Source organism: Talpa europaea, assembly GCF_964194135.1.
Source record: "Talpa europaea genome assembly, chromosome: 12".
NCBI lineage: Eukaryota > Metazoa > Chordata > Mammalia > Eulipotyphla > Talpidae > Talpa > Talpa europaea.
The window spans coordinates 92350086-92374060 of record NC_140079.1 but is presented as its reverse complement, the minus strand read 5'-3'; the positions used below and the strand labels follow the sequence as shown (position 1 = coordinate 92374060).

Below are 23975 nucleotides of genomic sequence, written 5' to 3'. Positions count from 1 at the left end.
AGAACCCCGCACTTGAAATATCTACAGTCTATCAGAGAAAGTGCAAAAATCCTAGCATGCCAGGCAGAGGAGACTGTGAAGAACTAGGGGTGCTTGGAGCTTACAGTCTACACAGGCTGGGTGGATTCAGGAAAGCACTGCTGTTTGGCCGACTCTGGATAATCATTAAAAATCTCCTTTAGTGTTGAATATTTGACAGGCTACGCCTGGTTTATTTCTTCCCCATAGTGCAGCAAATATAAACACACAGCCCTGCCAACATCTCTGATATCCCAGAGGTGTGGTGTATGCAGCAGGAGCAGAAACTGATGAGAGAAGAGAAAGTAGAGGGGGCTCGTTTCTCACCTGACACGATCAGGTTATAGAGGGTGGGAAATGACAGCGCCCTAGTGAATTAATCAGACCCTAGGAGGGTCATGTTGGAACTTCCTATCTGCAGCTGGTCAGCTGCAGCACAGTTGACAACCTGGGCTTTTTACTGGCATCTGAAGTCAGGGGCTGGGGACCGGCAGTCTGGTAAGACAGAGGCCTTACGCGTGGGGCCCTTATGCTGTACCTGGGTAGAGAGTTGTCAGAATTGAGTTGAATTGTGGGTCACCCAGCTGGTGTGGGAGAATGGCTTGGTGGTGTAGGGAAACTTCCCTTCACTTGTTAGATTGGTCCTGGAATCACATGACCCCAGGGAACAGTAAGGGAGGCTGGGAAATGTAGTCATTCTCCTAGAAACCGCCTGCTAAAAAGTGTTTTATTACCGTGGAAAGAAAGCAAATAAATATTAGGGGACAACCATCAGCCTTTACCATGGTAGGCAGCCAGCAGAGCTGCTCCATGAGCTCTTGTGGATCAGTGCTAGCCTAATTGTGAGTCATTGCTTGTGTGATTACTAATTAAATGTTTGTATTTCTAAATATATTGTAAGTCGTGTGTGTGAGCAGAGACCATGTTTGTCTTGCATACTTGCTCAATTCCTAATTTAAAATTGACTGAATGAATGAAAGAATGAATGTCTTGTAGTCCAGCAAAGTAGCCCTACATCGACAAAGAGCTTTTCACCAGAAAATGTTCTTCCTGCAAAACCCCTTTTATATAACAGTCATGGATAATGAAGCCAGCATCAGTCAAAGGGAAGCTGTGCCTGGCAGAGATGAGAGAGGTAATGAGTCTATAATGCAATTTGGCGGCCACAAAATGGTGTGCTGTTAAATCCAAGGTCATGAGATTTACACTATAAGCCTAATACAGAGTGAGAGCCCCGCCCCCCCCCCCAGTTCTTTAGTTTGAGGAATTTGATGAATCCCGCCTCCCTCGTGACATTGTCTGCCCACGTAGGGTGAGATTTTTGACAGCTGTGACATTTCTGGCTGGAGGACCCATGAGTCAAAGAGACGCAGTCGTGAACAGGACCAAAAAATCATTCTGAGAAAGTCACTGTCTACAAAGTTAATGAGTTAGTAAGCCCCCCACTTCCCTGCCACCTGCTAGGAGGGTAGTGATAAGGGTCAGCGTGTCCCAAGAATTTATGACTCAACTGTCATGTTCTAATGAAGCTCTTTGTATGATTTAACTCATCCAGCCCCCACCACGCAGAACATTATGAAGAAGGTGTTAACTTTATCTCCATTTTGTTGCTGGGGAAAGGAAGGCACAGACATGCATTTGAATCCAGGTCTCCCAAACTGATGCCTTTACCCACCCGTGAACTGCCAAGTCTGTAGTTTCCAAAAGCACATCTGAGGATGACTTTCCTGGGTCTGGAGCTAAAGAGCAAAATAAGACATATGAAGGGAATTTTTCATAAAACCCAATTTGCAGTGGCTCCTCTTACAGGGTAGGACATTTTCAAAGTTAGGATGTAGCAAAAGAAAATTGTTTTCAGTTTAAATTACCCTTGATAAATCAGCACAGAGGTCTGGATTACTCATTTGTCAAAACTCATTGAATGGTCCACTTCAGCCTTGTGCATTTCACTGGATCTAAATATTACCTCCGAAAAGCATAAGCACATATTAGATTCAGCAGGGAGTGCTGTGCATGCTGATGTGTTTGGGGGTGAAGTGCCCTGGTCTCAGCAACTGCCTTTGAACTGTATCCAAAACATAAGGTGGATTGATGGGTGGGGAGAGGGGAAGAGAAGAGCACAGACGAGAAAGCACATCAAGTTCAGCGCCCACGGCAGAATCTAAGTGGGGGGCAAATGGGTATCCTCTGTGCAATTTCTTCTCTGCATGCTCGGAAAAAATTAAATATAACGTTGAGAACAAAAATCACATGAAAAATCTCCTAGAAAGCCACTCTTTGGGAATCTGATACTCTGTCTCACTGACCATCACGGTAAGATCTTTCTCTGGCATTGACGTTTCATGGATTGAGCAAGCGATGGAGTTGGTCGGAGTTTGTAGGTCAAGTTGGGTGAATAACACGTATCTCTAAGCACTAGCACAGCGTGGGGCCACTGGAAGCCAAGGGCAGTGGGAGACGCGGGCACTGGCTCTTCCAGTCAAGGGATGACGGATATACTTTTTGCACATGACGGATATACTTTCCTGCCACCACCATCCTTTCTCCCCCTCCCGTCCATCTTCACCTCGGACGCCTCCGTTCACTACCCATGTGTGATAGTTTATAATGATTTTTGTCAGTTCATCCACTTTGGTTCCTTATTTGACTCCTAGATGTGAAATCATGCAGTATGTGTCTTTCTCTTCCCGATTTATCTAGCTTTGCATAAGCCCCTCAAGTTCCTTCCACTTTGCTGCAAAGGTTAACATTTCATCTCTCATCTTAGCTGAATAACATTCCCTTGTGTGGCTAGACCCCATCTTCTTGATCTGATCCTCTGTCGCTGGGCACCTAGGTTGCTTCCTTATCCCAGCTATTGTAAATAACGCTGCAGGCAGCCCTGGGGAGCATGTAACTTTTTGCATTGGTGATGTCGTGTTCTTTGGCTAGATGTCCGGGAGAGGGGTGAGGGAATCATCTGATATTTCCGTGTTGAAGGCCTCCATCTTTAAAATGCTCTCTCCTACACCCCAAAGCATTTTACTTATGTAGCTGACTTGCAAAAACATACATTTGCATAGAATGTGGTTCGAAGGAGCCATTTTAAAAATCTGTCCCCTAGGAGTATGCTCTGCCGCTCTGTTGGATGTTAAAATAACCATTTTCTCCTAGAGAGAAATTGATAGTGATGATAATCATGGGAGGTTTCTCTCTTTAAGTCTTAATTAGCAAAGTGAAAAGTTGGCGCTCCTGCAGAGTCCCCTGAACCACTTCCCTCTGCTGCTGGAACATGGGCAGGGCCTTGGGTCACATTATCTTCCCAGCGCCTGGCACCAGAGCCCCTTGGTAAATAAATACTCGTTAAATTTGTTTTACTGGGTTGTGAAATCTAAAGGGCCAGGGAGAAGAAAAGCTGCTTGAAACATAGAAGTTATTACTGACGTGGATTCCAGACAGGTATGCCTGCACACTGACCCAGCCCCACACAGGCGTCTGGGATACCCCACTGAGGACACGGCTGTCCAGGCCTTCCAGCCCACAGGACAGCACCGCAGACAGGCCGGGATCCCCACATGTAATTCATACGCCACACATTTCACTTGGAACCTTTTATCCCCCAGGAGGGAAAGTATTGCTCTCATATGCCTCTCAGAAGCTAAGACGTGTCCTGACACCCCAAAGAGGATCACTTGGGATTTGATTCTTTCCAGTTAAGGAGGAAGAAAACGCCTCCAGTAATCACAACAGGGAGAACCCCGGAGCTCCCATCTGGGGTTTCCCTGCACTCTGGGTGGACACAGTGGGAAACTGCCACTTACTCCCCGAGACCTGGCTTCTTGGCACTTATACGCATCTACATACCCACCCAATGGTGGCTTCATTTTAGCTCCTGGATACAGCCATGCCTGAAGTTCAATGTTTTATATTTAATTAGGTCTAAGTTTTTCCAAGAGATAGAGAGCAAGAGAAAGGAGGGCTTCCTTCCTCCTGAAGACCTTCCACAAAGCATCCCTAACCCAAAGCATCCCTAACCCCACCTCCGGATGGGGGCAACAGCTGTCCTGCACAACTGGAAGCTGTCTTAGTCTGCTCCGAGTGTCAACGGAAACCACAGGCTCAGTGGCTTATATACTACAGACATTTACTGCTCGTGGTCCTGGAGGTTGGGAAGTCCAAGATCAAAGCACATCAGGTCCAGTGTCTGGGAGGGGGCGTCCTAGTCCACACAGGGTTGTCTTCCTGCTGCATCCTCACATGGCAGAAGGGGTGTGGGGGCTCTCTGGGGTTCCTTTATAAGGGAGCTAATCCCACTCATGAGCGCTTCACCCTCATAAACCATCACCTCCCAAAGGTCCTACCTCCTGAGGCCATCACTGTGGGGCTTAGGTTTCAACATACAGATTTAGGGGTACAAAGACAGCCAGCCCATAGCACTGACCCTTGTATTGGTTTTGAGCTCCGGCCTGTCTTTTGTTGTTGTTCCACTGAAATTAATGATTTTCATGAGATGGGAGTGAGGGACCAGTTGGTAGAGAAGGTAGGTTTCACACAGTGTTTGCTTTGACCTCAAGAGAGACAGGGTAAGGTTGCAGGGAGCTTCAGAAAGTTGCAACACTCTTGAGCAAGCCCAAGAGGGTGTCAGAACCCTCAGGCCTGGAAAACGGTGCCTGGCTTTGAATATCGGTCACTTTTGGGGCATCTTAATCTCTCCACAGGCATCCAAATCTCCAGTTACAGTTTGCCTATTAGGATGAAACAGAAAAGCTCCCCCTCCCTAAACCAACCCCTCCCCCCCAATGCCTCCAGTGTGGCAATGTGTACCTCTAAGACATTTCAGAAGAAAACACTCGGAAGGAAGTTGGAGCCCATGGAGATGGACGGGAATCGCCGAGGTCTGCAACGCAGCAGGGGCGCTTGGGATTACGGTTATTCAAGCATAAGTACATGGCAGAAAGAGGAGGGAAGAGCGAGACAGAGAGACCATAAACAATGCAGAGCGAGCTTCTGCCTCAGGAGAGCTCCAGGCGGGAGCTGGGAACACCTGTGTCCCCTGATCCCTGATCCCGTCCCTTGGGTGCGATGAATATTTAAAGATTGCTGGTTCCTGTCAACATGGCCCCAAGAAACAATCGCCTCGTAGCTCACCTGGAGAAGCACTGTGAGCTGGTCCAGGTCTGGACAGAAGCAGTCTGGCTGTGTGGTCTCCTGAGAGGCCGCACACGCTGTCTTTTCCAGGGAAGTCAACAAATCACTCCAGGGCGTCTTTGACAATACATGCCTTTCACCCCTCTGACTGACTGGAACCCCCATCTCATCCCTACCTGGCAGGGGTGGGGGATCACCCATCACTTCCCAGGTTCGAGCCCCAGCTCAGGCATCTCTGCGCCTCACAGCAACCCCTGTTCTTTGGCTTCATCCATGGGACCCTCTCGCAGCCCAGCCCCTGGCACCCTCTCTCAGCCCAGCCCCTGGAACCCAGCGCCAAGAGGGGGTGCTCCTCACACACTTGTGGCTGGCATGGCCAGTCGTCTGGGGCCCTGGGCAGCCTCCCTGACCCACCTCAGGGCCCAGCATGGCGGGGTTGAAAGGACACCGGGCTCTGGCACCCCAGCCGAGGCAGGATCTTTGCCCCGGGGCGGCCATCATCTTGACAAACGCCAGCCAGCCGCCTTTGTGCTTTTCACTTGGACACACAGCCCTGACTTTCCCTCCTTTGTTGATGGCGCACTGTGAGGAGAGAGGGAACAGATCCAGTTGTCTTTTCATAGCCCTTGCCAAAGGTCAGGCTTTTCTTCATGGCTGGACGTGCCCAGACACACTGAGCACACAAAAGGGCTGGGCTCGGCCCTGCTGTGCGCGGCTGGGCTGGGGCTGGGCCACCTCCCTCGTCCTGGGCACCCCCCACCCGGGGTGGGGGCTCCTGGATGTGTTTCATTTCTAAGCCTGTGTGAGGGCCATCAGCCTGGCTCCCCCATCTTAAAGAAGGCCTCGAATAACACTCCCCTTGTTGATGGAGATGACCAGGGTGGGGGCCACGCCCAGTGCTCCCTCTGCCCCACTGAAAACAAGCTGAACTGGGCACAGCCCATTGAACCAGCTGAGGACCCGGAGCCAGGCGTGCTGCTGTGCAGGCCCATTTCACCAGGACATGCCTCACCCCCCAGGGTCTGCTGAGAGCCAGGGTCCACTCCAGCCCATCCTGATCAGGTGCTTAGAACAGTGAGCAAAACAAAGGCCGTGGCCCTCACCACGCTGACCCTGGAGCCTTGCCCACAGCAGTGGGGGCCTGGAGCGTCTGTCCACACAGAGAGGGAGAGTGGTTGCCAAGGACAGTTTGGGCAGGCCTGGGCGAGCTGCTGAGGAGCTGCCTTGTAGCAGACCCAGTGAGACAGTTAGGTGCTTTGTGAGTGCCAGGTTTGAGCCCCAGCTCAGGCACTTAGTAAGGGCATCGTGGGCAGCACGTCCTTCTCCCTATGTTCATGTGCCAGGCAATGGGCCCGAGCAACAGGCCCCAAGGGCAGCATCGACTCCAGCCTGGGATACAGTCAGGAACTAACAAATATTGGTTGTCCAGGCCTCAACTCAATGCCACTCCACACACACACACACACACACACACACACACACGCACACACACACGTTTATGAGATTTGGAAGCTACTCTTTAATACCTAAAGCAACTGACCTGACTTTGCAGAAAATCTATCGGAAGTTTCTACTGCAGGTAAGGAGAGAGCAGCCAGCGAGATCACAACCCTTACACACGCACTGGGGTTTCCTCTCTGTGCTCAGCAGAGTTTATCTTCATCATGTCCCAAACGGTCACAATCGCTATAAACCACCCATGTTTCTGTCCACCCGCTTTAGAGACAGGGAGAGCGAGGCAGCGAGCAGGTTGGCCAGTGTTTTCCGCCAAGGACGAGGGCGTGAAGATGGCCAGACGGGCTCTGGGCGCTCTGGGCCGCGGTGCTGAAGCAGGAGAGCGGCCAGCACGTGCCGGGAGGGTGCGGCCCCGGCTCAGGAAAACCTTATTACAAAAGCGCTGCATTTGGCTCCCCGGCCATGGTTTGCTGCCCCCTGGCCTGGAGGGGGCGGTGGGATCGGAGCTGCACTCACTCACACTCCCGTTCAGGGTCTTGGTTGCCTCCAGCTCAGTGCTTCGGGGATTTTCCTCCTCACAACAAACAGAGCCCCTCGTCCTCCAAACAAGAGGTCCCCTCCCGGCAGGTACTCAGGTAGGTCACACCCTTGTTGTCACAGAAGATGTGACAGTAAATATCCTCTGGACAAATGTCCTTTGGCGCATATCCAACCGGATCAGATTCAGTTTTTTGGAGAGAAACTGGAAGCGGGGAATTGGGGTGCCAGCACCTAATGCACACAGCAGACAAACTAGACTCTGAAGAGACGGTACAAAGGGAGGGCAAGAACCTTCCTCCACCCCGTGCGTAGGCCTGGCATGGCTGACCCCCCTCCAGCCCCCTCACCATGAATGTGGAAACAAGAGACCAGTTCAAGGTCCCAGGGGATTCCAAGGAGGTGGGGGTGGCCCAAGCTGTCCCTTCCTGAGGTGGGAAGGGATAGCCTGAGAGTGAGGAGACCCTCGGGGAGCCGGATGCTCAGCCTTAACTGCCACACACGGTGCCACCTCTCCCCGCCATCTTTCCTCTACTCTTGGACCTGTTTGGACCAAGGGCATTTTCTAGAAAAATTGTAAATAACTCTTCCTTGGACACTATCTCACCGCTCCCCACCACCACCACCAATAAACCCTTAATGCAGTGAGCAACATCCCGTTTATCACCTTAAGTAAACGGAGCTGCAAAGCACACTGTATGTCCACACACTTGGATCAACACCAGTGCTTTCTACTTCCTAATTTCATACACAGCAGCTCTTCAAATACCTCAAATATTTCCGTGGTCCTCCTGAGCCCTAAGTGAGATCATCACACCACATGTGGGTCTAGCAGGAGGAGAGGATGGTGCTCCCCATGGAACCCCGCTCCACCTGCCAAGGACACAGGCTTGAAAGCTGGGTGAGGAGGGGGAATTATAGGTCATAAATTAATCTGATGGTGAAGGTGAGGCTGGAGAGAGAGTGGAGGATAGATTTTGGCCTCCAGTCTAGGTGACCAGCTGGATCTTTTAATTCCTAGCAACTGGCATGCTGTCTGGCACAGGGCAGGTGCTAAGCCCATTTTGTGAAAGAAACACCAGTCACTTCCCTTATTTGGATTTGCCAATTTCTATCCTATGTTTTCCTACTCATTCAGCCTGAAACTCACCATTGACTCATCTTTCCTTGTGGTCCTGTATTAATCAGGGTTCTCCAGAAAAACAGCCCATAAGATGTTACATATGGCCAACCTGCTTGCTGCCTCGCTCTCCTTGTCTCTAAAGTGTGGGGAGTGGGCTCATGTGATTATGGAGACTAAGAAGTCCTCAGATCGGCAGTCACAAGGTAGAGACCAGGAGAGGCCACAGGACAGCTATCCTTTGAAAGCTGGTCCCTCCAGAATCAGAAAAGACCAATGGTTCAGTTCAAGTTCAGAGGCAAGAGAAGGCTGATGGCCAAGTTCAAACAGTCAGGCAGGAGGCATTCCCTCTTACTCTCAGGAGGGTCAGCCTCTTTTGGTCTAGTTCTTCAACTGATTGGGTGAGGCCCACCCACAGGAGGGAGGGCAATCTGCTTCACCCAGTCCAACGATTCCAATGTGGACCTCACCCACAAACACCCTTATGGACTCACTCAGAATAATGTTTGACCAAATATCCTGGGCACCCCCAATTCTTCTAATTACCCTCACATGTTCTGCTCTTCTATGCAGTCAGCGGTTTGGCAGGAAAGAGAGATGCCCTCAAAAGGGGGGGGGTCACTGAAAGGAGTGGGACTTACTCAGAAAGGTGAGGGCAGGATGGAGGGAACAGAAGGTTAAAAGATGGTGAGGCCCCCAACAGCCTGTGAAGGTCAGAAGTTGCTATGACCACAGGCCAGGTGGTGCAGGCAGAGGGAATGTGTCCAACACTGACTGTCTTTTAAAAGAGTTTTATCAAAATAATAATTCACACACCACACAATTCACTCATTTATGGTGCACGAGTCAATGTCTTATATATCACCACAGTCAATTCTAGAATATTTTTATCACCCTCACAAATAATCCCTTTTTTTTTATCACCCTTCACCTTCCAATTCCCCCCATCCCCAGCCCCAGGTAATCACTAACCTAGTGTCTGTCTCTATAGATGAGCCTGTTCTGGACATTCTGGGTAAATAGAATCAAGTTAACACCTGACCCTTTCACTTAGCACACCGCCCAGAGGCAATTATTTTACAATGAAGGCACAGAGAGGTTAGGTAACACCTGGTGAGGAAGTGGCAGAGTAAGAATTCACCTCCTGGGGGTGCAGACCACTGTACCACACTGCCTCCTGTGCCACACACCCCTCACCACTCCTCCATCACTCCCAGGGGGTGCTATGTAATGACCCCTGATCCATCTTCTCTGCTCCAGCCTATCCTGAACCCACTGCCCCACTCACATATAAGTTCTGACCCCAACATGAGGTCCTGGACTTCTTACCTGCTCACCATCTGCTTTCTCGCCTCTGGCGAGAGGTCTCAGGCTTCCTTTGTGGGAACCACTCCCACCCCAGTCTCAATCCACTGGTTTCAGACTTGACCACATGACCAGGGCCCACAGGGATTGGTGAGGATTGGGAATGAGACCTAAGAGGAGAAAACAAGGCAAGAAATGAGGGAGGAATGTGTATGCTCAAGATTTTGAAAAAGCAGAGTTTTCTCTCTGCTCTGTAGAAACCAGAGGAATAGATCCTTGTTCTTCTTGTGGATGGAGGAGAGTTGGGGAGTGATGTGTGGAACAGCAGCGACAGTCCTGTTGCCGTCCCTGAGGAGGGCCTCTGGGGCCACCAGACGCCTAGTTCCAATGTTGCAGAAAGCAGAGGAGAGGGAGAGAAGCCAGGTATTTGGTTTGAGCTCCTGGAGCAAGCCGTGCCTGAAGAACATCAACTCTGAATCTTTCCTTTAGCAGCGCAAAATAGGTTCATGTTTGAAGCACAGATGAGATGTTTTGTGTTTCTTCTAAATGATACAAGGGGTGTGACTTTCATGTTCTAAAATCTGTTTCTCATACAGCACTTAGAATTTCTAACAGGCTCCCTTAAACCTGTTATATTCTCCCATAATAACTGAGATAATTATTCTTTTAATGCCCGTGTTCTTCTTTCAATGCACACACACAGCATCAGGAAGCAAGTGCAACAGGTGGCATCACCACGCAATGTTTTAAAACTGTGGCACAAAGCTCCTTGGAAGTAGGCCTGGAAAACACTACACAAAGGCAGCTTCCCCCGCAGCTCGGGGAGCATGGCTGCTCACCATTGTTCCCCACTGATGAAGACAACTTGGCCTGGAACATGTTCGCAGCTGTCACGGCACAACTGGGACGGGGAAACAGCCATCACAAGTCACATCCCAGCAGAAAGCAGCGCAGGGAAAAGCTGGAGAGAAGGCAGATCCTGCATCAGCCCAGAAAAATAGGGTGTAAAGCAGTGAGAACCATCTTTTCGGGGCAGCTTTTAAATAAGGCCTTTGTACAAAAGCAAAATAAGAAAAAAGGAAAAAAGAAGGAATATAAAAAAATCAACACAATAACCAAAAGGAAACAAGAAATGAAATAAATACAGTGGGTGGGACAGAGACATTGCTTCCAAATCAGAGCCACTCAGCAGAGCCCCTGGGAGCACTGCCTCTGGGAGGGCTTAAGGGGAGCACTATCCCTTAGCCCCACCCTGCAGGACTACTGGGTAGGGAAGGCACAGGAGCAGATTTCATAAGGGCATATTCTTTTTTTTTAAAGATTTGTTTATTGGGGCCTCCCCAGTGGCGCAGCGGTTGAGCGCTGGGTTGGGAAGCTGCCCGTAGCATCTGCAGCGCCGGTTCGATCCCCGGCTGCTCCCCGGCCACTGGGTGAGGGTCTCTCATGGCGCGCAGACCTCTCCTGCCGCCCGCTGCTCCCCTCAGCAGTGTGCTTCGGTCCTTCTGCCTGCTCTGCTCCCCGCTCTGGCTCTGGTGAATTCTCTCACCCTCCCACGCTTCTGACTGTACCCAGTGCTTGTATAAATAAATAAATAAATCTTTAAAAAATAAAAAAAATATTTATTTATTTATGCATACAAGAGCTGGGGTACAGGCCAGAGGTGTGGGGGGTGAGAGGATTCACCAGAGACAGAGTGGGGAACAAAACAGGCAGATCTACCGAAATACACTGCTGAGGGGAGCAGTGGGCGAGACAGGAGAGGTCTGCCGCGCCATGTGGGTTTCTCCCTGGTCGGGGATTGAACTTATGCTGCAGAGGCTGCGGATTCCTTCACAGTGTGGTGCTTAACCCCTTGTGCCACCAGGGAGCCCCTCATAAGGGCATATTCTGATGCGTGTGCCTGGTTGGTAAGTCCAGGGTCAAGCATCAGGACATTCTGTATAACCCTGGAAATATGATGGACACTAAAGAAGAAGAAGAAAAAAAAGGAAGACCACATGGTGGTGAGAAATTCTCAAGAAACGCAGCACAGCAGCCACAAATAAAAAGCATTTCGGGGGAGAAGAGTCAAAAATGGTCACCGGTTCAACTGTTTGCCAGGCTCAGGCCGGGTGTGCGGAGGGTGGACGGGGGACTGAAGGACGCTCACAACGTCGTCCCTCCTTCCCTGCTTCATCGGTTCATCCAGAACTTTCCAGGCCTGTTCACCAGCAGGGTGGTGTGTCGTCCCTGTCTCAGTTCTTACTTTTGCGGGTGGGCGCGACCCCGCCGCCTGCTCGCCTCGGCCGGGCCTCGGGCGCCCTCTGGTGGGCGCAGGCGGCGCCCCCACCGGCTCCCGCCAGACCCGCCGAGCCCCGCCCCGCAGGCTGCCCTTTGGGGAGGCAGGAATGGGAGGAAGCACGACCCCCGGGCAACGGAGTGTTTCCAGCCTTTGAAAGCAGAGTCAGCGGAAAAGGGCTGGGAAAGGTCGAGTTTTCTTCTCCCATGGCCCCATCCAGGGATCTTGAGGAGGGCTTGGAGGAGGCCCTGGGCGCAGGGCGAGAGTTTTATCACATCTCAGAGGGGTATGGGATCTCTAAGAGTAACAACCGCAGGGTCCCTGCGCCTGAAATTTCATACAAACCATGTCCAAAGGTTGAGGCTGCAAATTCTGTTATTAACCCACATGCTCGCCGTAGGGAAGAGGGGAAATCAGAGGCCAGGGGCCTAAGGACTAAGTTCACCGCCCCACTCCCCGCCATGGCTGCCAGGGTGCACAGTACCACCTGCTCTGCTGTAGAAGTGGAGCCAGAGCCAGGTAGAGGAATGAGGAGACTTGGCTAGACGGCCCATATGGGGGGCGCAACGAAAAATACACTACCAAGGCCTTCCTGGTGGTGCAAGGGATTAAGTCGATCAAGTCTTAGCCCTATCAAGCAATCAGCCACCACTGCAGCACGGGTTCAATCCCTACCCAGGGAGCAACCCACATGGCCCAGCAGACCACTCCTGACTTGCCCGCTGCTCCCCTCAGCAGCGTATTTCAGTCAGTCTATCTGTTCTGCTCCCCGCTCTCTCTGCTGAATCCTCTCACCCCCCACACCTCTGGCCTGTACCCCAGTTCTTGTATGCATAAATAAATAAAATAAATCTTTAGTAAAAAGAATAATGCAACATCAAGATACAGTGTTATTCCTTCCATTTGGGGAATAACAGAAACCCAAGTGTGTACCTGGGTAAGAGATTTTAACGAGTCTAAATGAATGAAGGAATCTGATGAATTACTAACACAGTGTTTACTGCCAGGGAATATGCTTGGAAGGGGCACTTTTCAAAAAACTTATATGCAATTTATGTGCATTGTAACAAGTATTACTTTTGGGAGGGGGTGGCCTGCCCCGCGTGGCAGGCAGATTGCCAGTAGTTCACAAAGGCAGGCAGGCCTCATGGGCAGGCAGCCTGGGGGAGGTTCTGGTTCACTGTAAATACCCAGCACGGTGGCAATGTCTCACCATGAACATGGATGCATTATTTATTAACAGGAAACTTTATTTTTTTTTTTTAAACAGGGCAATGTAACCTTGTATCCAGTGCAACAGAAATCACCTGAGTGATAAGAGCTGAAGATACAAAAATGACTAAGATGGGCTCTGCCTCCCAGGAGTTCAAGGTCTAGTTCAAGGCTTCTGAATGCCCTGTCTTTGTTGGATAACAGGTTACCCGGAAATTCAGCAGCTTTTCGCACACACGTACTATTTCATGTTGCTGGGGGTCAGGAGTTCAGAGTGACTTGCCTCTGGGTCTCTCATGAGGTCGTGGGCCAGACAAGGGGACCACGGGTCGTGGGGAGACTTGACTGGAGCCACAGGGTCCAGTCCAAGATGTCACACACCTGGCTGTAGGAAGAAGACCTCAGTTCTTGGCCATGTGACCCTCTCCCAGCTTAATGGCTGAGTGTGCTTGCCACAAGGTAGCTGAGTTCTCCCAGAGAGTGACCTGGAGAGAAAGGTGGAAACTACAATACCTTTTAGGACCTGACAGCCTCGGAGGTCACACTCTATCATTCCCACCACATTCTGTTTGTAAGAAGAACAGCCACACCCACGGCTACCGGGAACTGGCTCTGCCAAACAGAGGCAGTAGCAAGGAATCAGTGGGTACTTTAAAAACACCACCTCCGTTAAAAGCTGATTCTGATTCAGTCGGTCCGGGGTGGGGTTCCACATTCTGTACATCTCACATGTTCCCAGGTGACACCAACGTGTTGGTCCACAGGCCACACTGAGTCGTGAGGGCATCAAACACAGGCAGAGAACTCTAGTTTCAGATGGCAACTTAGGATCTGAACTGCATGCAGAATAACATCCTTTGTCATCCTGGCATCATCTCTGGATGGCATCCAAGTTTAAAATCACATTTCCCCTGAAAGGTCAGAGCAGTAAACGCAAGGAAAGACATGATTGCCTTGTTAATACACGAGGACAAGCTGTAATGGAATTAAAAACCATCAAAGAGGGATTCAGAAAGTCTCTCGTCTTGTTCTAGAAGCTCTCAGAGGCATAACCCATCAGCCATCGACTCTGAAGGGGATGCTAAACAAACAGCAGCAAAAGTCAGCTGTTCACAGGAGTGTGCAGAGGGCCCTTACATGACTAAGACTCCCGACCACAGCGAGCAGCGAATGGAAGCCAGAAACAGCGCCAGCATCTCAGAAGAGCAAGGTTTCTACTTGCAAGACCTGTTTGAAGACTGGAAGGTTGGAAAAATCTATTCCCTATTCAATGGCCTGAATCAAAATCTGCTTTCAAATACAGACTAAAATTATAGGCCCTGCATTTTTAAATTGCTATGATTCACATATAATTCACCATTTAAGGTGTATGATTCGGTGGGTTTTAGCACATTCACAATGTTGCCTGACCATCATCACCCATCAAATTCTAGAACATTCATCACCTCCAAAAGAAACGCCATATCCATTAGTGGCTACTCCTCATTCTCCCCACCCCTTGCAGGTCACTGTCAGTCTATTTTCTGTCTCTGTGGTCTAGCTGTTATGGACATTTCCTATAAATGGAATTCTACAATATATGGCCTTTCGCACCTGGGTTTTTTCACTTAGCACGTTTACACTATTTATTATTGTGGCCAAAACATATTTAACATCCTGACCATGTCCATGTGTGCCGTTCTGTGGCAGTAAGTAGGTTCACACCACCCATCTGCAGGGCTGCTTTCATTCCCATTGAGAAACCCTGTTCCCAAACATCATGTCTTTAAGGCTCATCCATGTCCTAGAAGGTATTGACACTTCATTCATTTTTTATGGCTGAATAATATTCCATTGTTTGGATGTACCACATGGTATCCATTCATCAGCTGATGGATGATGGGATTGTTTCCATTTCAGGATTAATATGACTCATGTTGAACAGTCACATACAAGTATTTATTTGGGGTTTATACAGAGGAGTTACTTACTGTATCTTGTGGAAACTGCCAGACTGTTTTCCCAAGGGGCTGTACCATTTTACAGTGCCAAGCAGTGGACGAGAGTTCCAATTTCTCCATGTCCTCACCAACCCTTTTCCATCTTTTTTACTACTTTCTAGTGCCTTGTGGGTAGAAAGTGATATCTCATCGTGGTCTTCTCTAACCATTAATAATGCTGACCATCTCATCAAAAGCTTATCGACCATGTGTAGGTCTCTGGAGAAATACCTGGCAATTCCTTTGCCGATTTTTAACCAGGCTGGGCTATTTATATTGTTGAGTTGTAAGAATTCCTTATATTTTTTAGATAGGTGTCTCTTATGTGATTTGCAAGTTCCTTCTCCCATTCTGTGGGTTATCTTTCCACTTTCTTTGAGATGCAAATGTTTTTATCTTGATGAAGCTCAATTTATTTATTTTCTTTTGTGGCTTGTGCAACAAGCAACAGATATGGTATTATAGCTTATATATCTTATCTAGGGTTGCCTAACCCACAGCTACACAGATTTAACCTTGTATTTTTTCTAGGGGCTTTAGAGTTTTAGGCATTACTATTTAATTTTTAGTCCATTTTTAATTAATGTTGGTATTTGCTGTGGAGGGGTCCAAACTCATTCTTTTGCATGTGGATATCCAGCCTGTATTTTTCCTTAATGATCAGCAAGAATAGAGAATGCCATGTCTTTGATTTTCTAGTAGCTTTTTTCCCCTTTCTTTCTGGCTGGAAGACTTTTGAGTTTTGTAGCAAAACAATTTGTGCAGACCAGGGGTCTAGGGACCCAGTCTTCATGGATACAGATTTTCAATGAACCTCCACTGAATTTTGCTGAGACACATACACAGACATAATCTTGAATTAATTATGTGAAAATGATATCCAACAAGGCAAAGTGATTTCTTTATTCAACCCCATCAAAAACTATTTAATGAGCACCTAATGTGTGTCAGGAATTAAAGAAAAGTTTAAGTCCTATAGAACTTGAACTCTTGCAGGGACAAAGACAAGAATCATAACCAGTAAGTATATTATATAAATGCTAGAAGGCAATAATTGGGGGTAGAGGAGCAGGGCAGAGCACAGCAAGGGGGTGAGCCATGTGGTATGTGGGGCTGCAATTTTACAAAAAGTGGTCAGGGTGGGTCTGCTTGAAAGGTGACATTTGAGCAAAAACCTGGTTGTTGGCAGGAATCCGAATGTGTGAGTATCGGGGGAAAGCATTCCAGGCAGAGGGATCAGCCACTGCAAAGATGAGGCAGGAACAGCAAGGAGGCCTGTGTCACTGGAGCAGCATGAGGAAGGGGGAAGGGGTCATAGAGGACCAGATCACACATGGTCTTTGAACCATCTTAGGGACTTTTTTTCTGAGGGAAATGGGAAAAGCTACTGGGGGGTTCTGAGCTGAGCAGTAACAGCGTGTGGCTGTCAGGTTGAGAAGGGACCATTGGAGGACAAGAGAAAGGCAGGAAGAACAGTCTTCTGAAATAATCCAGGTGAGCGATGAGGGTGGCTGGGCCTGGGCGGCAGCAGGTGAGGCAATGGAAAGCATGTGGGCGAGCATGCAGGATGACCTGCTCAACAGGTCGGGGGTGTGACAGAGGCAAGTGTCAAAGGTGACTCCAGAGATTTCATCCTGAGGAACAGAAGGATGGAGCGGCTATGAACAGCAATGGGGAAGACCAAGGAGGTTGTGGGGAGAGTTCAGCCTGAGGCAAGTGGAACTTAAGATTCTCTTTGAGTTCCAAGTGCAGGGGTCAGACAAGAAGTTGGGGGGGTCAGACAAGAAGTTGGAGATTGAGACGAGAAGGAATCTGCCAGAGGCCGGATGAGCCACTAAAGAGAAGGTGATAGATAAGGACCGAGGGCCACCACTGGGATCCAGCACTGAGATCCAGAGGACTGAGATCAGCTTTGAGGGTCCAGAGGAGGGAGCCGAGCCCAGCCCAGAGCCCTTCCCCCCATGTTTCTGCAGGGCTTTAGGAACATCTGCCTCTTCCGCTCTCTCCTGTTTCTTTTTCCTTTTCTCCCCTCCTTTCAATGGCACCTAGTGTGTGCCAGAAAACAGAAAAGGTGTTTTGCCTCAATAAACAGTCTATAAAAAAGACATAAAATGCACAGTTAAAAAGAATGTGACACAATAACTGCCTTGGAACTTGCCTTTTCTGTGGTTGCCAACTGAGCGTACTGCAGTCTGCTGTTCGTGACCCAGCACAAAAGGGCTTGAAATCTCAAGCTGTCTTTAACCTTTCTCTCCCACATTGAATTTATTGCAGTGATCAGAAGGCTGATTCACTTGATTAAATAAAATGAAATTCGCCCTTGGTTCAGGGAAAGAGAGGTTGGAGAGGATGAATCCACACTAACCCCGTGACCCCTGTCCTTTAAAACTGGACCCTGGTTAGTCACGCGTGGTCGTGAGGCCAGGGAAGAGGCAAAAACTGGACGACGTGGTTTCACAAAAGGCTTCCACTCTAGCCGGGGTGCCCAGCCTGACTCATACCCGGGAGCCCTGGGTCTGCAATCTGAACAATTTTATAAAGCTCCACAGCACATTCCAGTGTGTAGCCAGAGAGCAGAACCACGGATCTCAGATTCTCACAAATCATTTAAAACTGTGTAAATCACGTAAGATTTCTACAAAGTATGAAAACTATAGTGAGTTTTGGTTCATTCTTTGGCAACAGACCCAAAAAAAGATTATAATTCAATGCTGCGAAGAATCCACAACGTCTGTCTTCTGTGAGGGGACTACACCACCCTCCAGTACAAAGTGGACACAATGAGATGCTCCACAGCTCCTGGCCCGGGTCCACCTGATAGTCCTGCTCGGTCAGTCAACACCCTTGGGTTTAAAACGATCTTTCATTACCAGTAAACTCAGAAAAATTTTTTTTCTCTTCAAGATTCCTGTTACTTTAATGCTTCATGTTCCAGGAAAAATTAACTCTGGACCAAACAAGGACAACTGTGTTTGCTGCAGTTTGGACATTCCTGATAAATTGTCCGTCTATGGCATTAAGACAGCACAGAGAAAAACCAACGTTGGACAGTTCTATTCATGAAAACCCCCTCAGTTTATTAACAAAATTCATGTAACAGTAACTGTACAGTTCCTTTTCTGCCACTGTCACTGGCCAGACTTTAGAACCTCTCCGACAGATAGATCGCTGCACTGCATCCAGCCTGGATGACTCTCTTCAAAGCAGCATATGCCGGCGCCTGTTGAGAATGGCAACAGTCAGCCAACAGGAGACATGTCACGTGGCCACACTTGGTGGCTGTCAGAGGCTGGTCTGCACGGCAGGGGTGGGGGGGGCAGTTCTCCAGATAAGATCTGAGAAACAACTTCTTTTCATCTGGAAAAAGACCTATTCAAAAGACTTCAGTGCCCCTCCTCAGCCTCAGCCACAGCTCCCACTCATCTGGGTTCTCCCTGGAGGCACAGGGGCAGGAAGGAAGCACTAAAGAGGGATCGGATCAGGAGCAATGTGTTTGCTCACTTTTGGTCAAAGCAGTGTGTTAGTTTGCTTCCTTTGGGGTCTCTCTGCAATTTCTATTTTTCTGGGAACAGAAACCTTCCCACCTCCTCAGCCTTCCCAATAAGGCACCCCAAGCACTACAAGCGCACAGTGCCACAGGCCCTACCAGCTCTGCGTCGTGCTCGAGGCCTATGTCATGGTGCTCGAGCTCTTCGTCCCGAAATTTCTTTATCACCTGGACAGACAAAAAGGAATTGAAGCACGTCAGTGGTCCCGTCTTCTGCTGCACAACCTGATTCGGGAGGCGAAGGGCTCCCATCTCATCTAACAGCAGGGAAGCACACTTTCCCCCAAAGTGGGCACAGTCACGATTTTAAGCTTTGTGGGTTGTCTGGTCTCCGGTATGACTACCCAGCTCCGCCAAGGCAGGGACAGCAGGCCCAGACGTGGACACGGAGAGCGTGGCTGGGTTCCTAAGATGCTGTATGTACAGAAACTGGAGCTTGGCCACAGGCCGTGGTTTCCCAACCCCAGGTTCAGCTGCCTTATTTGCAAAGATAGCTTAGGCTATCTTTAATTATTAAAATTGAATTATTTAATTCTTTATTATTAATCCAAAGGGCTTGTGTACACAGCATTTAATGCTCAGAATCCACCAATGATCCAGAAGTGGAGAAACAGTGGTCTGGGTTCCGGAGCCACGGGTTCTAGTCTATCCAGAGCGCATGGCCCAGCTCTCTGCTCCTCAGCTATTTGCTTTAAAATGAGGCACTGACTAGACTTCTAAGGCCCCATCATTCCTTAATACTCTGCCTGTTTTCTTCTTCCTACTCACAGATCTGCCCTTTCCCCCGGAAGGGTCTTTTTCCAGAGCACAAATACCTGAAGCAGCTCCTGGTATTTCTCAGGATCCTCCTCCATCAGCGTCCTGATCTGGTTGTTATAGTGACGCGCTATGGACTCTTCCACAGCCACAGTGCAGGCCATGGCGCCCTCCTTCCCAAGAAGGGCAGTTCCCGCGCCTGGAATTGGCAAGTCCAGAGCAGTAAAGGCTGGGGTGGACACACTGGCATGGGAGGTGGTGGTAGGGCTGGGCTGGTCAGCTTCGGCACTATGGACCTTGGGGCTGGTCAGCCCCTTGCTGGGCCCTCCTGGGGGATACTAAATGGCACCCCTGGCCTCCACCCACTAGAGGCTAGTAGCATCAGTCCCTAGTGTGACAACCAGAATGACTTTTCTAGATATTGCCAAGTGCCCTCAGGGGCAAACTCACCCCGGTTGAAGACCACCATGTTAGGGGGTACCAGGTCACAGTGTCAAACCTTGAATCACAAGGTAAGGAAGCTGTTCTCTCTTCAAGCCTCTTTCTAAACTCCTGACTATGGCAAGGAGAAAGTCTTCATTTGGGGTATGTCTTTGATTCTTCTAGATCATTTACTCTTCTCCCTTTTAACAGTGAGCAGACCTCAGCTGAGCACCTCTGTCAGAGCGCATCCGCTGGCTACAGCTGAGTGACTCCAGCCTTTTCTTCTGTCGTGCTTATGCTTACTTTACCTTCCTTTTATGAAAGTTCTGATTCTGAGACTCACTTTAAATTTAGGCAAAAAAGAAAACTCAGTCCACTTAACTTCAGAAAATTATTAAAGAGGTCACAGCAAGAATTGGGGAAGTGGGCTCTAGTGATTCCACCCTCCCTGCTCTCTAAGCTCACACAGCTCCTGCGGACGGACACGGACCCAGAGCAAAACCCGCGACGTTCCAAAAGGGCATCAGGATTGTCGGCCGGACCCGGAACGCGACCATCAAGTCACTGAACTTTTTCAAATGATCCTTTTCTTGATCCCACATTTTCTATAAGAAACACAAATAATGACATGCAAGCTATAAAAGGAGGCGTGCTACATACACACCAGGCCACATGCCCATCATGTAGGGTGAAGAAGCAAAATGGAAATGGAGAAAATGACGCTATTTCCCCCATTCCTCTCAAGTCATCTTAGCAAATGAGCAAAACATCTGACTGAAAAAGACTCTGGAGACAAAGAGCGTGTCCGCAAAGCAAGAGAAGGGCATCCCTAGTGAGGGGCGGGGCCCAACCGCGAGAAATGCCACATCCACGCCATTTCAAACTAGGAGGGCAGCATCTTGCTGTCCTGTCTTGCGGACTGCTAGCGCGGTGGGGGGGAGGGGGGCGGGTGTCACTTCCATCAATGGGAAAGGCAGAACAGGAATAACAGCTAACACACGGCACTTGCTCAGTGCCAGGCACTGTGAGACAGCTTCACGCAGGCATCTTACTTAATCTGCACAACTGCTTCCTGAAGGACAACTGCTATCATTCTTATTCAGATGAAGAGAGTGAGGCACAGAGAGGTTAAGGACTAATCCAAGGACTCAGAGCAGGCAGTTCAACTCGTGCCAAGTGTCTGTTACAGGCAGGCGGGGGTCAAGTGTTCCACAGCAGCAGGCTCCTCACGCACAGCTCTGAGGTGGGATTAGCAGCCCACCTTGTGGCTTGGAAACAGAGACCCAGAGAGGCCATGGGGCCACCCCAGGTTGCACAGGTGGGTGCGAGCCATAATGTGAACCCAGGTGTGTGTGACTACAAAGCCCAGGACCTCCCTGTGCCCCCAGTGGAGGATTAAATACGATTAAATATCTCAGCAACTGGCATTTTCAACTAATGCAGCTACTCTCAAACCTACTGTGAAATTTAAATCTACAGATTTGTTTGTGTGCTACATGCTCTAGCTGTGCTTCATACATCAAAAAGAAAAACATGCTTGTCACTCCCCAACCCTAGTAACTAACTTGTGCTCTCTTGGGGCAACAGCAACCCCCTTTAAAATGCATAACCTGATGTGATTCATTACTGGCAAGTCTGGAGCATTTCTACCCAACCCCCCACCACCAGACCCACACTCCCAGGCTTGGTAGCTCAGGCTGAGAGAGGAATAAGAACCCACCTGAATGACCGGCCCGACACTGGTCCGACCCAGGACGGCCATCTGCCCAGCATAGATGCGGTTTGCTCCATATTCACCTGCATGATCCACCCGGATTATTCGATCCACAGTTGCTCGATTGATACTGTCTAAGGTCATTTGTGAACTACACAATCTGACACTGATTCTTCCTCCATGAGCTGCAAAGCAAGTATTTATTCTTTATTACTCTCAGTACATTAGGCCAAATGTCACAAAGGAGTTGCCTGTAGGTGACATAGGCCCACAGGTGTATTCTACGCACATTACTAAACATTATCTTTTTTTTTTAAAAGTGCATTACTTACCAACACTTAAGTCAGAGAAGATTTTATTTAAAGATTTGGATTTCTAACGCTACTTGAAATGTGGCCTTGAAATCCCGAGACTTCTTCTTAGTAGGTAGCTAACAAGGTAGCTAAAGGGGCATGATGCTTCAGATCACCCACCCCCCCAATCCAGTGAACCCCCTAGGGAGCATTCAAAGCCACAGATGCTCTTTCCCAGCAGATCTCTGGAAGTCAGGACCCTGCACTGGTATCTTTTAAAAATGCTAAATGAAATGTCTTTGCAGTCAAAGCTGGAAACCACAAATTCTCCTAAAACACCTTATTTTGAGGATAGGTTTTATCTCATTATGATACATAACAAATTCAACTGAATGCCTCTTGCCTTCAAAATGTAAATTCTTCAGGACTGACCAGACTTAGACTTTAAGAAAAATCTCCTAACACCTTGCTTATATTTTGAGCCATGCATTAGGGTATCTCCAAAGTATTCTTCCCTAAGAAAAGGGTTTTTGCAAAGTATTTAGGTACATCACGTGTTATCCTTCCATTTCACATATTTGGAGATGAAAACAGAAGAGGCAATTTAGTTTATAACGTGAACTCTGACCTTTACTGGTATCATCTTGAGATGTGTTTCAGAGTTCTTATGTCTGATGAGCATGTCTTTTATGGATAATTTTTTTCCACTTAGGTTAACTTCAACACTGAGAAACCATGTGGAAAAACTCATTTTCCTAATACTTCTTAATATCCCTTTTCCCCAGAAAGACAGTCTTGGATTCAAGCCTTGGTGAGCAATAGCATCTAAAATAATTGAACAACTTTTGGTTTTCTGCTTATTTTTCATGATTACTCCCTCTGGGGTAGGTGGTGCTATATCCCTATACTGCAAAGATTTAATTTCAATGGAATTATTTCATTTTAATATGGGACACAGTTATAGAAAAAAAAACTTTTTAATAATCAAAAGTACAACTAGCATTGGTACAGGCAAAAATCCTGGCGGTGACAGCCGAGTAAGTACTCTTAGGGGGGAAAGGATGTCCTGAGCTAATCCCATGCAGGCTTTGTGGACTCCACCCCCACTCCAGACCAAAGCCATCAGGACACTGGGAAAGACAAATCCCGTCACCACCAAGGGGAAGGTGGCTGGGACCTGAGGGTGGAGTTAAGCAGCCAGGGTTGGTATAAAAACCAGACACATGGGCCTTGGGGTCTCTCCCTCTCTCTCTGGCCTCCTGGCTTCACCGCTCCTGGCTTGCAGCCAGCTTTCAGAGTGCCAATTGGGGTTCCAGATCGGCGGATGGGGTAGGACGCATTTAAAACTTTGTCTCCCACTTTTCTCCCTGAGTTGCACATTTCCTCATTTCCCCTTCCCTTGTAAATAAACCTTTTATTAACCTTTCGTGTGTGCCTGCAGTAGAGCATTGATAAGTCCTTTTAAGAGCGCGGGTGAGGACCCACAGTCACGCAACCCGTTTAGTATCGGGGCTGCCCTATAACAGCATGAGTAAAGGACTTCGCAATTTTCTGAGGGAGCTCCGACGAAATGTGGAGCCTGGATTCAAATCCAACTCTCCCTCCTCTGCATTCCACGCTCCCGCTCCTTCCCCACCGCCGGTGCCTCTCAAACTTTATAGGGCGTACAGATCGCTGGAGGGAATTGTTAATATACAGAAAGGGCGACCATACAGTCGGTCGAGTGGGGGAACCTAAGAATCTGCATTTCTAACAAGCTTCGGGATGAACGGACGCTGCTGACTGGAAGCCCTGAGCGAAGGCTACGATGGACACTGAACTTTCAAGGTCGCCAAGAGCCTTGGGCCTGGAACGCCGACCACACCTGCAGGGACGTCAGGGCACAGGTGCGACAGCCACGCCCCCGGCGCCCACGCCGACCTCACGCCCCCACACCCCCTCCAGCCCGGCCCGCCAGCGCCCCCTCCTCGTCTCGCCGTACATCGCCCCGTCGCATTTTTGTGACGTAAAACGTCGGCCCGCGACCTCTCCGCCCAAGCCTGGGAGAATGCCCTGGCTCGCCCGCCCAGCGCGAGGCCGTGGCCGCGCTTCTCCGTTACCTGAGAGGGGCCACCGGGCGCCCGTGCGCAGCCGCCACAGGGAACGAGCCGCCCCAGCCCTGGCCCCGCTCATGGCCGCGGCAAGCGAGAAATCGCTCCCGTCAGCGAACTG

General features: G+C 49.2%; 1 protein-coding gene across 2 annotated transcripts; it reads right to left on the bottom strand.

Annotated features, from left to right (window-relative positions):
• Positions 1-18173: 18173 nt before the first annotated feature.
• Positions 18174-23936, bottom strand: COQ7 (coenzyme Q7, hydroxylase; the record flags this gene model as incomplete). Of its 2 annotated transcripts, none has more annotated exons than XM_084251575.1 (6): positions 18174-18251; positions 18678-18746; positions 19394-19533; positions 20248-20362; positions 21478-21637; positions 23842-23936. In XM_084251575.1, 6 exons carry the CDS (start codon positions 23934-23936, stop codon positions 18174-18176), a joined length of 657 nt encoding a protein of 218 aa, XP_084107701.1. The 2 variants fall into 2 exon arrangements, with proteins under 2 accessions (XP_084107701.1, XP_084107702.1); XM_084251576.1 differs by having other exon boundaries at positions 21478-21656; positions 23864-23936.
• Between the last annotated feature and the right edge of the window lie 39 nt (positions 23937-23975).